Genomic DNA, 14,676 nt, shown 5'->3' on the forward strand with positions numbered 1-14,676 from the left:
ATTCGTAGAGCAAAGTGTAGTTTTGAGAGATACTAAGAAATATGAAAATAAAAAGCATGTCCAGCTTGTTCCAGATAGTCGAGAACTCTGCTTTGATAAATAAACCTTTCTTCCTCAATATCTGGACTGGCATGTTGAAAAATCACTTTAGTAAAATGAATAATGTTTTAATTTTAGACGAAAACATTGCTGCATCCTTGTAATTTGCATCTAATTTCATAGGCCGTGAAATAAACTGGTTCGAAATACCGGAAATTATTATGTATTACCAACTCCAATTTTTCAACATTTTGATTTCAGGTTTCATCTCTTGCAATTTTAAAGCTGATTCACGTAATCGTAAAACTAAAGTGAATCATGCGTCCTTGTAATCGCGTGCAGGTGTGTGTGAGTGATGCATTTAACTATAATTGAACGAAATTTTCAATTTAAAAAAATAACTTCTGAGAGTCTGGTCTTAAGCATCTAAATATTCAAGATTCAAAGACGTCTTAAAGATAATTTCGATCAACTTTAAAAGACAGTATACTATTTTTGAAAAAAATAGCTGTTGGCGTTTTCTGGTGCAAATTTGCAGTTAGTTGAGAATTAAATCTCAGTAATTTCTTTAAACTGTAAGTCCTGTTTTCTTATCTTGGTAGGTTTTGATGGTAAGCATTTTTCTTTAAAATAAGTAGATATAAATCCAAAACAAAGTTTTAACGTTGAAGTTACAGTTATAAATGGTGTTAAATTGAAACTAATAATAAATCATTTTATGTAAAACATTTCAATGTGCATTCACTCTTTTATTTTGTAAATACGTTTGGTTTCTGTGAACGTTAATTTGTAGATGATTATGCAGATAAATTTTTTAGGTATGATTGTATTATTTATAAAAGTGATTGCATTCAAAAAGTGCTTGCAAGCATTCTTTATTTGGCGACTTTTGAATATCGCCATCTTAAAGTTACTTCAATAATAATAGCAATTACGTAGGACTTCGGTTTGAACTTAAACTCTTTTATGTGGAGCTACAATATATAATTGCACCTTAGAAAAAGGCCAACGACGGTATATCATTACGCATGCAATGGTACCTTACTTTTCAATAATTGAAATAAAATTTGGCATTAATTTGTTCTCTTTTTATTTCGTAATATATTTCTTTGGATTCTGTAAACACCATTCTTGTTTTGTTTTTTATGATTTTTTTTTAAGTCTGACATTGCACATAGCGAGAGGCAACTGCATTTTTTTAAAAGCTTTAATGGAAAGTTCCATTATTTCTTTAAAGAAAAGATTTGAAATTTTCCCCGAACATGATACATACATTTTTTCTTCTTTATTTTAATATAATTTGGACAATATTCACAGACTGACGGTAGAAAATATTGAATTATTTCAAAAACTTAACTACGGCTTTGCAACATAATATGATCGTATTTATTTATTTAATAGAATGAAATATTGTCATCGAGTATTGCTTTCCTGTTTCACAATATTACAAAATTTATTTAAAAATAATTTTATTGAATTGCACCAAAATTTCTTAACGACTCTGAAAATTATATTGGCATTACCAGTTATTGGTCACATTTATTGAAAATCTTTATTAACTTTGAAAATGACAATTAAAATAACTTCTGATCTTACCTTCTTAGACCTTTCATCTCTCGGATCCGAATTTGTGATAAAGCGTATCAGAAGATGAAACGAAAATCATATTTTGTAACCTTTCTAGTAATTTTCTTATAAAGTTATAAAATAGTAGTTAAAAATTTATGATGCAATTATTTTTTTATTTATGTATTCGCTTTTATATCCTCGTACATGTAGCATACGAAATATGTGAAAAGAAAGTATTCTGTTTATTAAAAAATCTGAGATATTGACTAATCCCCACATTTTAGATCTCCTCTAATGCATAAAATATGTTTTTGGAATCTCCAATTTGGATTTTGAACTTATCTCCACGTTTTAGATCTCGTTGAGTCCGAAAAATATGTTTTTTTTGATTTTGTCTAATCTTAACGTTTCTGCGCACAAATACTTTATAAATCAATCGCCGTTGTTGTGGTCTTTCATAGCTTTCTACGTTATGTCAGCTTGATCTGTCCCTAACTTAAGTTGGCGAAAATAGTATCGACTTACTTTCTCCTGCATAACTTTGAATTATTCAGCTCAGAAACGCTTTGGGCTAACGGGTGAAATTTGGTATACGGTCTTTATACTAAATTTATAGAATTCCATCAAATTTCTCAGAAGTATGTCTGACTGGCTGTCCTAGGAATAGGCGAATTTGATAACCACAGAACGTAAAGAGTAAGATTGTTAATATTTGTTTCACAGATTTAGCATCTAAAGTGTAGATCCATATCAAATTTGGATCCAAAACCAAAAAGAAGTTGACCGCCTGTCGGTCTGTTCTTTCTCATGCGTGCTAATGCGACTCAAAAACGTAACGATTTTGGCATGTGGTCTTGGTACTAAAACTGGGGTTATGCATCAAATTTTAGTTTCATATAGTCTGAAAAAACATCTGAAATGCATATGCAGTTTTCCTCACTATACTACGAAGCACATAATTGATTTTGTGCAAGACTTTGAAAATAAAAAAATAATAATAAAAAAGACTTGAACCTCTTTGCTTAAGGCCCAAAATTTTATTTAGAGGAACAGGGGAATTACATTTTTATAAGGAAGTATACGAGAGAGTTCCGGGGAGATTTTTCTGCTGATTTTTATGATTAAAACGTAATTTTATTTTAAGAAAGCGTCTTATTATTTTTCTGTTTCTTAAATCTTTGTTACATCAATTTGTGCGATGTTAACAAGTATCAAAATTCTTTACAATTACTATTATGCTGTTGGAAATTATCGCAAATGAACTTCGAATTCTGAATATGATTCGAAGTATATAAAATATTGTATTTAATTCCACCATTAGTATTCGATATTCGGTGTTTTGAAACTTTTATTTTAAGGGAAAGCTTCTTAATTTTATTATACTTTTTGTCCATTTGATGCGTGCAAATACTTTGTAAATCATGCGCCGGTGATGATCGTTCATACCTTTCTACGGAATGTCAACTTGATCTGTCCCTAGCTGCAGTTGGCGAGCGTAGGATTGGATTCTGAATTTTATCATGCCTTTTCTTTAGTCGTATGTTGCGTACAAATACTTCATAAATCATTCGCCGGCCATGGTCATTCATAGGGTAATTTCTACGTAATGCCAATTTGATCGGTCACTAACTTATGTTGGCGAGCATAGGGTTGGCTTCTTTTGTTTAAGCCAATCAAATTTACCTTAGAAGAATTTGCATAAATCCTCAATCACTATAGGCAGGTTCTGCTACCGTGGAAGTTTTGTGTGACTGTTTACTTTTGGAATTAACCAGTCAAATCGTGTCGTTCCTAACTAAATGAATTTTATCTTATGCAGTGAATGAAAGCATATGAGTATAGTTTTTGTTTTTAAAGAAGCAAATATTCTCTATAATCTTAGCTGTTTTGGAGAATGTTTGCTGTGCTTTAAAGGGTGTTCAGTGTTTATTTTACTAATGTATCATCAACTAACACAGGCGCTGTGCCTTTCTTTTTCTCAAGCAGCTGGAGCTGTTATTGTCGATCTCGGTACTATTTTCTTAATAATTCGAAAGTATTTGCCTCTGAAAATATATTTATAGTTTCTTTAGCCCATAAATTGATTTTTATGTACATATTTATTTGATATATAAAAATCGGAAAAATATTTTACTGTTTTTGTTTTTATAATTGAATTTCATGTTTATGTGTTATAAGTTTTAAGTTATCGTACTTTTGTTTATATAGAAACCATTCTAGGATTTGTAAAATATAATCGCTTTGTAATTTTAATTGAAGAGGAAAAATATTGATGTTAGGATTTTTTTTTCCTCTGTATTCGACATTAAACATTTAGTTAAAATTTATTTTGCTGCAGAAAGAAATGCATATATTGTAGGACTCTAAATAAATTGAGTGCTCTGCCTTATAGTTACGAACGATTTCTTTTACTGATTGCTTTTCATAAGCTTTTTCATGATTATTTTAAATTCAAATATTAAAAATGTACATGTAAAAATGTTTTTAGGAAATTGAAAATTTATCTTGTGCCTATATTTTTACCTGAATTATTGAAAGACATTTTTTTTTTAATCGATGACATCATATACATTTTTATGTATAAAAGTAAATTACCAAAAATATTATTATTCTTTTATTTATAACATTTTTAATGTCTGTATTTTTTTTATTTTCAATTTTAGGGCTAAAAAGCGCATGGATAAAGAAATAGTATTTGGAAATAAAATTTGTGTAAATTTTAGAACTCGTTGTGATAATGAATATAGTTATTCTCCACCAAGAGATCATGCCAAAGATTATGACTCAAGTGAGGAATCTTATATAACTAGCAGCAGTCGTGATTCCTCTCTTTCTCCTAGGTCAAATGATATTGAAAAAAATGCAAGTATTGTGTGTAATAATTCTACTACAAAGAAATTTGATTTCCCTCCACCTCCAGTAATAAATGAACAAAACTCCCCATCTCTACTTAAGGAAAAAAACTTCAAAAAGAACCCAGTGGTTAAAAACTTAATAGACAATTCCAAACTATTTGTAAATACTAATAACTCTGAGAGTGTGAAAGAGCGAAAACTTCCTACAATGGATTGGAATAATATGAAATCAGTGTGTCACACCAGTGATAAATTTCAAGAAATTTCTGCTTTTTCTCCTTTCAAGAAAGACCAGGATTATAATTTTAAAAAATATTCCCAAAGAAATGTTGGTAGAGTGTCACCATTTTTTATGCAAGATTCTGATTTAAAATCAGCAAAAAACATAATGCATTTAAGTGAATCGTTGGCTAATCGACGGAATCATGCTGCAAACTCCTTCCAAATGTATTCTAGTCATGGATTTCATGGGCTTTCTCAAAATATTTCTATGCCATTAAATGAAATTCAAAGGATAAGTGACCCAATTCCATTTTGCGCACAATGGCCTGGACCTTCATCACTGTCTATTGAATCTGCACAATCCATTTCTAATGGCAGTGTTGTTTCTTCTGACGTATCATCTTATGTGGAACTGTATGTATCAAATTTAGATCCTACATTTGAAGTGAATGAAATGAAGAAAATCTTATTATCAGTTTTTAGTGAACATGTTATGGTAAGTACTGCTTATTATATTTTAAATAGTCATACACATGCATAATAAATATTTCTCACTGAACTGTTTATTTTTTAATTGTTTTAACCAAAAGTTTTCACTTTATTTGAATTCAGCGAAAGCCAAAATGCCAAATGGGCAACTTAGGCTTAATATTGCTTTCTTTTAAAATGGAGGCTGTTTTTTTATTCTTAATAATGCCAGACTTTTTGGTTATACCCACCTTTAAGGGAACACTCCAATTATCTGAGTACCTAAATACAATACTCTTGATTATCTGGTTTATTGAATAACAATTCTCTGTATTATATGGCAAATTATTTGTTGGTAAATATTATTTTATTTATAGATATTTATGAGAAATGTATTTGCATATGTAAAATTCATTTGTAGAAATTAAGCCTTCATTTTTTGGTGAATGTTTTATTTCAAAGTATCACACCTATCTATAGGTGTGACTAGGATTAATCAACAGGATAATAGGTGTGATTAGGATCTCTTCCATATAAATGATTCGGTTTGCCACAATTCTCACCGATTTTAGAGAGCATTCATACCATGAGTATGGCTGCATATATAGGTTTTATCCCCTATCTGCGAGTGGTAAAGCTATTAAAACAGATCTTGCAAACAAATAGCAATATCTGTATCAGGTGTGCAGTTTCTTGGTCTAAAAATTATCATTCCAGTTTGAAATAAATTTTACTGGAAAACAAATTTGAAATTTATTTGAACTCTTAAAGTTATAGGTATTAAGCATGTACCAAGTCATATTTATATTTTAAATTTTTGTTTAAGCATTTTAACAATTCTGTTATGCTTCACTCCAGTTATTTTGTACTATCAATATTGATGTTATACTATCAGAAAAGTATATCTTGCCAATATATTTATACATATATTAAATTTGTGAAAAGATAGATTATTTTGATACTCAGTGAATTAATATGTCTGTGATTTCCATGCTTTGTTTTGAACTTAATTGTAAAATTTTCGTCTACACATAATTTAATTTTTTATAAAACATCAATGTATATTGTCTATTGAGCTTCAGAGTTATACCTCCTAATATTATTTTAAATGTTTTTCTTTTATTCGTATTTAAATTTTTTCTAAACTGAGTGTTTGATAAATAATGAAAATGCTAATAAAAAGAAAAGAACACTTAGAAAGATCAAGTCGAAAATGCACAAGCCTAGGGTTGTACTCCATTTTACTTTCAAAAGCATCAAAACTTATTGTGCATGATTAAGTTCATAAAGCAAATGGCTACTTATCTCCTTTCTGTTCATAAAAAAATCACTAAAAATTTTTTGAAGTGTGACTTTTGTCTTTGGCCTACTGTTCCCTTACATCATCCAAGACTAATCTTTACGCTTTTATTTTTTCACTTTTTCTCATTCTTTGTGTTATGGAATCTGATTTCATATTTCTCCAACAGAATATTTTTCTATTTTCTTTTCTGATCAAAAAATAGATGCAACAGTTATTGTTCTTAAACAAATCTTAGATGATATCATTAAAAAAAAAAAAAAATTGAGTTAAAGTTTTTTTTTTTTTTTTTTTTTTTTTGAAAGAAAAAGAAATTTTTAATTATTGTAGCATTATTCTTTCTGTGGTGAAAATTAAGAAATGAAGATACTTTTAGCATAACTCTAGTATGATGTTCAATTTTTAATCTTTAGGATATTTTTTCTCTGATAAAAGTTTGGTACTTGTATCTTATGACAGCCCTTAGACTTTATCACCAAACAACCAAGATATATCATTATGCATAGTAGAGTTTAGTAATATTTTATTATAATAGCTAACTTGAAAATAGCTAAATAAACCTGGGATGTTATAAAATGAAAAGACTCATTTATATAACTGTAAAAAGCATTTAAGCCATTGATTCAAATGAAATTTGGTAAAAACATTGTTTAGTGTGCCCCTTGCTGCGCCAAGGATACTAAGTTGCCAATAAAGATGGCAGACAAAATAAACACTTCTGCAAAGCAATTACGATTACTACTTTCTGGATTAAAATTATGGTTGTTTCTGAAAAGTATTGTTTTATCTGAGTTTTTTTCTTTTTTTTAAACCTTTGAGATTACTATTACTGCTTATCTTAACAATTTTTAAATAGAAAAGTTTTTCAAACTGGCTGCGTATTAGGAGTGGGATCCTAGTAGCTTCGCTAGCTCATTGAACATAAGGACTATGTGGATAACAGGAACAGTACATAATCAAAGAAAAAATGAGGAAAGAAACAATCAAAGCATTCTCCATACAAATTTTCTAGCAAGTATCTTATTTCCAACTTCATAAAATCAGCAAAAAATATATATTTTTATATATATATTTCACTCAATTGTCATCCATTCTGCAGGTTCAAAATGCTTCCTGCCATCCCATTCACCACACATCTGTTCTTAAACAATTAGCAATATAACAAATTATCAAAGAAACTGTCTGATCAGAAAAAGAATTACGAAAAATGCAAGGAATATCATTGCAGACAATTTATTAAAATAATTCAGATGATGTATGCATACCAACACTTAAGTATTGCAAAATAAAATATTTTTTGTTCGTATTCATTGTAAAAATAACATTACAGTGTCTTATTAGCAATAAAAAAACTTATAATTATAATACAAGACTAAATTAAAATCTTTAATTGATATTTTTTATTTAACATTTTTCTTAAAATAGTTGTTCATGTACATGAACTACAATTATGAGAGTACAACTAGAGCATGAGTACTGAACTCAACCGCTGTAAAGTAGTAAACAAAACAGCATTAGGGTTGCTATTAAATGGGTTTGGTGGGTTACCATATTGGCGACAAACTCGAGGACACACTAAACTACACTTCAACCTGAAATTTTCATTTTTTTACATGAATTGAATTTTTTAAAAAGAGAAGATAATGTCTTTCATATTCTTACTCTTTATATTTTCTATATATATTCTGTTGTAACAGAAATATTTAATAATAAATAATGAATATTTCAAACGAATTCAACATTTTATAATACATTCTGTTTAACTATATGATTTGAGAAAATATGCGATACCTATAAAGGTTTCTTCAAATGTTCTTTATTGTTCTTCTAGGTTATTCACATATCAATGTCTTTGCAACCAGATGGTAGTGCGAAAGCAACAGTGAAAGTTCCCTCACTTCAGGATGCTCAATATGCTATATCCCGTTTACATCGACGGAAAATTGGTCACAAAAGAATACTTATTTCTCATGCATCATCTGAGAAAAGTCCACCATTCCATGTTTTAAAGTAAAAATTCTGTGTGTTTTTTTTTTGTGTGTGTGTGTGCGTGCGTGTGTGTGTGTGTGTGTGAAGTTTTAAGCAATTTTAATTTGAAGCACATTTGTTGGTACTTTTATGTTTATTTAATAGCTATATAATGTTTATCCTACTTTAAATGATTTTTAGCCTTATGCTGCAATATTTGCAGTTTTTTTACTAACTCTGCAGCAGGATGTTCCACACTATTGGGTTGCTATCATTTTAAAGGGATAGTGATATTTTATGCAAACAATTATGCTAGCTAATAAATATGGGTATTATGATGTAGAATTTTTTGAATCTTTTATATCTAAATTTAAGTTTGATTTAATCACTTCACCTTTCCATGTATTGAATTATCATATTTTGAAGTTTAATTTATTTGTAGATATTCTTAATACGAAAATAATTTACATATCATAAGCACTTTATATATTGTGTAGTCTATTAGTTAAAAATAACAACATAATCTTCAAATGCAATGTATCATCTAATTAAATATCAAATTGGCTAAATGGTTAAAAGAATGTTTAAACAATATTTTTTTTTTTTAATGTGAGCACATTTCTATTATTTTTTTCAGGTCTGAAACTATTGCTCTTTTAAATGATATACCTGCCAAAAATTTACCTTTGATTAAATTCAGAGAATTGTATGAAAAAAGGTGAGTAAACTTATTAAATTATAAACTTGGGCTCTTGGATAAAAAAAAAAGTATTAATTATATGATTCTTTAAAATTATACACAGACTCATCTAAAATTAAGAAATAATTATCCTTTGTAATATTAGTAGAAATGCTGTTTTTTGTGTGAAATAAAGTCATTAAAATATACAATTTTCATAAATGGATTTCCAGAATATTAACTTATATTCAGATATGTAGTAGTAGTTTGCAATGTAAAATTCTAGATTCGCAATTTTGCTTTAATTGCTGTATTTCTCACTTTGTTAATAAATTTGTTGCTGATAAATGTGCGTAAACAGGAATAATTTTTGAAATTGATTTGTTTTTGATGTCGGTAATTATGAAGCTTAATGAAAACCAGTCCAGGCATTGTTGTAAATGACCAACAGTTTCCTTTGGAGTAAATATTGAAGCTTGATTACGCCAAAGCCATTCACATTATAATATTTTTTAAAAAAATTATCCAAACATTCAAATTAACAAAAGCTGAGTTTAAAAATAAGTAAAGCATGAGAAAGCAATAATTCTTATCTGGTTGTGAAAATAAGGATGCATTTAAAAAAAAAAAAAATTACTGAATCATTTTTAATACAGTTCATAGAAATTGAATACAATCTTAAACAATAGTTATAAAACATGAATCTTTTTTTAATGTGTGTAATTTGCATTTAAAAAAAATTAAATATGTTGCATGTTGTTGAAGCCCCTAAGTGAGTTAAGGACCTTGGAATTGACTCGTTTATGAAACAATTCGGAAATAAAAGTATTTTTACAATCAAATTTAACATCTGAAATCCTTATTGTATTTATTTTTATTCTATATTTAGATGCATAAGAACAATTTTAACTTTTGAATAGTATATAAAAATCATTTCTATATTGCATTTATTTGTTATTATCAGATATCATAGACCTATTGCTGTTTCTGAACTTTATAAAATGAGAGATGCTGTTACAATTCAAGGTGATTCAGGTAGTCGTATGGTGTATTTGAATTCGGATTATTGTAAAACTCCATCGCTACCTGATTCTGAAGATTCTCAAGTAAGTTTTTTCTGTTTTTACATTTATTTCATTTTATATGCTAAATCTAGTTAAAAGTGGAATAAATAGTTGATAGAATTTTTATTATTTATTTTCTGGTATGTCAGTTTTGACATATTTGTATTCTTGTACTGATTTATTTTGCTGTATGGGTAAAGTTTCTCATAAGTCAGTAGTTGTGTACTTGCATTGCTATTTTAATACTTTCAAAAGATTTTAATTAATAGATTAATATAATTTTAACTTCATAATATAAGTGTCACTATATAATGAATTTGAGGAGATTTCATAGTATTTATAATGATAAGTCATAAATTTAAACACTAAAAATTAAAAAATAATGAAAGTGAAAGGAAATTTTGTTTTTATAACACCAATAAAAAAAGTGCATTTAAAAATTATTTTTATTCAATTTATATTAAACTAGCCGCCTTTGGTGACCAGCCGGTTCGCCAGTATTACCGCTCGCTACAATTTTCAATTAAATATTTTAAGTATTTGGTCTCTTAATAGATTCTCAAACAAAACATTTTTAATCTTCAAATTTTGATAGTCATACCAAACTTATACTGTTTAGATTGTTTCGTTTAATTTATTATATATATTTTCCTAATGTGTTGTCATTTCCGATAAAGCTTCAACTTTAATTTAAAGTGGAAATGCTAAAATTACAATTAGTATAAAGACATTTTTTAATGAAACCAAGCTTTTTATTTTATTTATCATTTTTATTGTTATTTATTTATTATTATTATTATTGAATATGAGTATTGCAAACAGAATCGCTTGGTATTTAAGTCTTATGTGAACTACAAAATATTTTTCATAATTTATGTAATATCTCAAACAATAATTCAACAAAAATTTCTGATTCAGCATAAAATTCAGTTTTTAGTTTTGCTTTCAAAAGGATTGAAATGAAATCAATAAAAATATTTTGTTCCACCCTGTAAATATATTTCAAAAATTATGAAGTCTAAATTTAATGCAGTAAGGTATCAGATTCTGAGAAATATTCTGGACACACCAAATTTTAAATAAAGGAATGAATGTTTCGATTTTCCACGATCAACTAAGATTTATTTATGAAGTTTTGAATGTTAAAAGTTTTGAAAAACTCAACTTTTTCATAATCTTAGGCCAATTAATCTTGAAACCTGCACACTGATTGGCATATTTTCTTTGATACGATCAATGGAAAATCTAAAATTATCCTTTTTTTATTGAATAGTGATATTCAAATTTTTATAAATCAGTCAGTTTAAGTGATTGATTTAGTTGATTGGAAATTAACTCTTTTTATTTAAAACATTAGTGTTTCAAGAATTTCATTTGTTATTCATTATGTTTGTTGTTCATGTTATTATTTTTTTAATTTTGTTATTCGTGATTTCCACAGCAGAAGCTTTATGTAAAATTATCAAATTCGTTATTTATTAGAGCATTTATTGAATCAAGTTACATAAAATATAACCATTTTCCATTTAGACCATTTTAGTAGATCTGTGTCTTACTAAAGGTTTACAAATTAGCTGTGTGGCCCTGATTTGAATGGATATCCTGTTCATATTAAGCAAAACTTGCCTTAAAATAAAACTGATTTATTGGATTAATAATATAGAGTGTAAAAGTTCATAAAATAATTTTTCTTCAATTTTTTAATATTTCATATTTGTTTCATTTCCTAGAGACACGTACCGAAAATTATATTTTTGCAGATTTCATTTCCAAAAAGATTTAATTTATTTTTAGTTGGAGCTTTAATCAATGTGATGGCAACACTTTGAAAAAAAGCTAATTTTTTCCCATGAATGCGAAATGTGCTAGTGCAGCTTAAATCTTATTTTTATTTTATATGAAAAAAATTGTTGAAAAATATAGCTCAAATATTTATTTAAAAATGCATTAAAAATAGAAATTTAATTTTAAGGTTAAAACATTGGTATCATTTAAAAGATAAATTTTTGATCTTTAACTTCATGTAAAAATCTTTTTTGTGTGGTAATATTTTCGGAAGTTATAGCAGAAACACGCCAAAATTTGGCTTAATTTTAAATAAATAAAATTCTAATTAAAAATTCGAAAAAATAACCCCCAGGTGCACATTTCCGGCCTTCAAGTTATACATGTGCCAAATTTGGTAACTGTAGGTTGAATGGTCTGGCATGTAGAGAGCCAACACACACACACATTGAGCTTTATTATAAGTATAGATAAGGCTGGAAATGTATCCAAACTTAATTTGAGTTGTTAAATTATATATGAATTTTTATGACTTATAATTTTGGGTCATTTTTCGTCAATTAGGTCAAATTGCTTTCAATGAAATGATATTATTAGATAAATTCTAGTCTTGTTGTTACAAAACCTAGTTTTTTAATTATATTCAAGGAAGTTTCGAATGATAATATGAACTTTAAATTCAATGATTTACTATCATTAAGAAATGTTTAATTTATTTTTGCAGGAATTTACAATTCTAGAGCGTCCATATTGTGAACGTCATTTCCAGGTATCTGATTCCCAAGGTTGGGCTGAACAATACAGTATTTGTCCATTACCATTAGTTTATATATCCCTTAAAACATTATCACCTGCAGTTCATAGGCTATTGGACACTCACCAAGGATCACTTCCATTGATTAGGTAATCTATTTTCCTTTTTCTTATTAAAAAAAGTTGTAATTTTTTTCCTCCCTTTTTGCATTTTTAGTCTTTGAATTACACACTGAATGTGGATATGATATAACTGAAATTGTCAACTTTTAAAAAAAATCAAATCAAACTTTTAAAATCAAATCTTCTTTTAAATACTTCTTAGCTTTTGTGATTGCTATGAAGCTGAAATTGGACCGTTACCAGTTGTTGGTAATGTTGACAACTCAGTGAAAGATGATGATTCAGATTCTGAACCAGTTGGAAATGAAAGCTGTGTTGCCAAAAAAGGAGTACCATTAGAGCATTTGATTGCCTGTGTTACTGGTGTTGAAGTGGCAAAATCTGTTCTTTGCATCAAGAAAGTTCAGTGGCTTGAAAATAAAATGCTAGATAATCCAAGTAATTCTTTTGACTTTCTTTCTTTAGTTCTTTTCATTGCATATATGTAATGATCTGTTGATTTTCAAATCACTACATTTGTTTCGTATTCATATTTAAATAAGATTCTTTTTCCTGTCCATTTTAGTTTTTCAAAATTTTAGTCCTGCTTTAGCTGGACAGTTAACTCTTTTTGGAAGAGAAGTTATGGATCTTCTGAAAAATCAGCCACAATGTTTAGTTGCATTCAACAAATTTATTCCTACATATCATCATCATTTTGGAAGACAATGTCGTGTTGCTGATTATGGTTTCACTAAATTAATTGATCTTCTAGAAGCTATACCTCATATTGTTCAGGTAATTTGAATTGTCATAGTATTCTTTTCAAAATAAAAAGGTTCCTTTTGTAGAAACAAATAATTATTGATGCTTATTTATGTTAATTCTTTAAAATTTTCAAAAAAAAAAAAAAAATCCGAACAGTTAGCAACAGTATTTATCAGCTTATAATTGTATATTTAATAATTATTTATTGAATTGCTTTTGTTTAATTTGCTTAATGTTATTTTTAAAAATATTAATAGTATTTAACCTCGCATGATAAAAAAAATTAATTAGTGAAGGAGAGTGTATCATTAAATAACATTTTAATTTTAGTAACAAAATAACTACTTCAAATAAATAATTGAATAAAATTGTTAAATTTTTTTTAAGTTGATAAAAGTCTGTTGATTTTTTTAAGTCCACTAAATGAAGTCTTTGATTTTTAAATCCTTTAAATACTGTTTTGATAATCTTTAATCTAATTGCTGCAATGGCATTGGTGATTTATGTTTCTGAAATTTTGCTTTTGAAAATTATATTATTACAAGTGAAACATTTAGTTGATTTGGTATTGGTTTTTAAAAAGTTGGTCCAAATGACATTGGAATGTAACATTAAGATATTCAGTATAAATAGTTTTTTTTTTTTTTTTTTTTAAATCTTTCAGAAAACTTTAGTCTAGAGATAATTATCATCAAATAGAACTAATTTTCATTATGGTTATTAAAATATGTTGTATTGGAGAGAAAGATTCATTTCTTTAAGAAATAAGTTTTATTTATAATTGACAAAAATATTCAGATTTCTGAATTACCGAATTATAATTTACAGGTGTTGGGGGAAGGCCAAAATCGTCAAGTTACCCTTACACATCGCACTCAAGTAAAGCGATTTGCTGCAGAACTCCTAAGGATTTTAAAATCTCGAGCTAGTAAGCAAATATCTGTATCTGAATTTCCTCATGCTTATGAGCAAGTGATTGAAAAACCATTTGAAATTACAAGTTATGGAGTCTGTGACATTCAAGATATGCTTGATGAAGTTCCAGAAAATGTAATTGTTGTAAGTTTTTAAATAATTTTGTTTGTGTTTTTAAATTTAATTTGA

The 14,676-nt window shown here is 27.6% G+C and overlaps 1 protein-coding gene across 7 annotated transcripts in view; it reads left to right on the forward strand.

Annotated features, from left to right (window-relative positions):
• Positions 1 to 14,676, forward strand: part of LOC129988124 (meiosis regulator and mRNA stability factor 1-like) — a 52,529-nt gene that overhangs the window by 25,798 nt on the left and 12,055 nt on the right. For 4 of the 7 annotated variants that reach the window (XM_056096259.1, XM_056096258.1, XM_056096263.1 and 1 more), the window contains 8 exons: positions 4,272 to 5,181; positions 8,285 to 8,463; positions 9,059 to 9,139; positions 10,065 to 10,206; positions 12,674 to 12,852; positions 13,028 to 13,263; positions 13,391 to 13,602; positions 14,401 to 14,631. In XM_056096259.1, coding sequence (XP_055952234.1) covers positions 4,272 to 5,181; positions 8,285 to 8,463; positions 9,059 to 9,139; positions 10,065 to 10,206; positions 12,674 to 12,852; positions 13,028 to 13,263; positions 13,391 to 13,602; positions 14,401 to 14,631 — 2,170 coding nt within the window. Of the gene's footprint in view, positions 1 to 3,413; positions 3,619 to 4,271; positions 5,182 to 8,284; positions 8,464 to 9,058; positions 9,140 to 10,064; positions 10,207 to 12,673; positions 12,853 to 13,027; positions 13,264 to 13,390; positions 13,603 to 14,400; positions 14,632 to 14,676 lie in introns of those variants that run through there. The other 3 variants (XM_056096260.1, XM_056096262.1, XM_056096264.1) reach the window with 2 other exon arrangements.

Source organism: Argiope bruennichi, chromosome 10 (assembly GCF_947563725.1).
Source record: "Argiope bruennichi chromosome 10, qqArgBrue1.1, whole genome shotgun sequence".
NCBI classification, from domain to species: domain Eukaryota; kingdom Metazoa; phylum Arthropoda; class Arachnida; order Araneae; family Araneidae; genus Argiope; species Argiope bruennichi.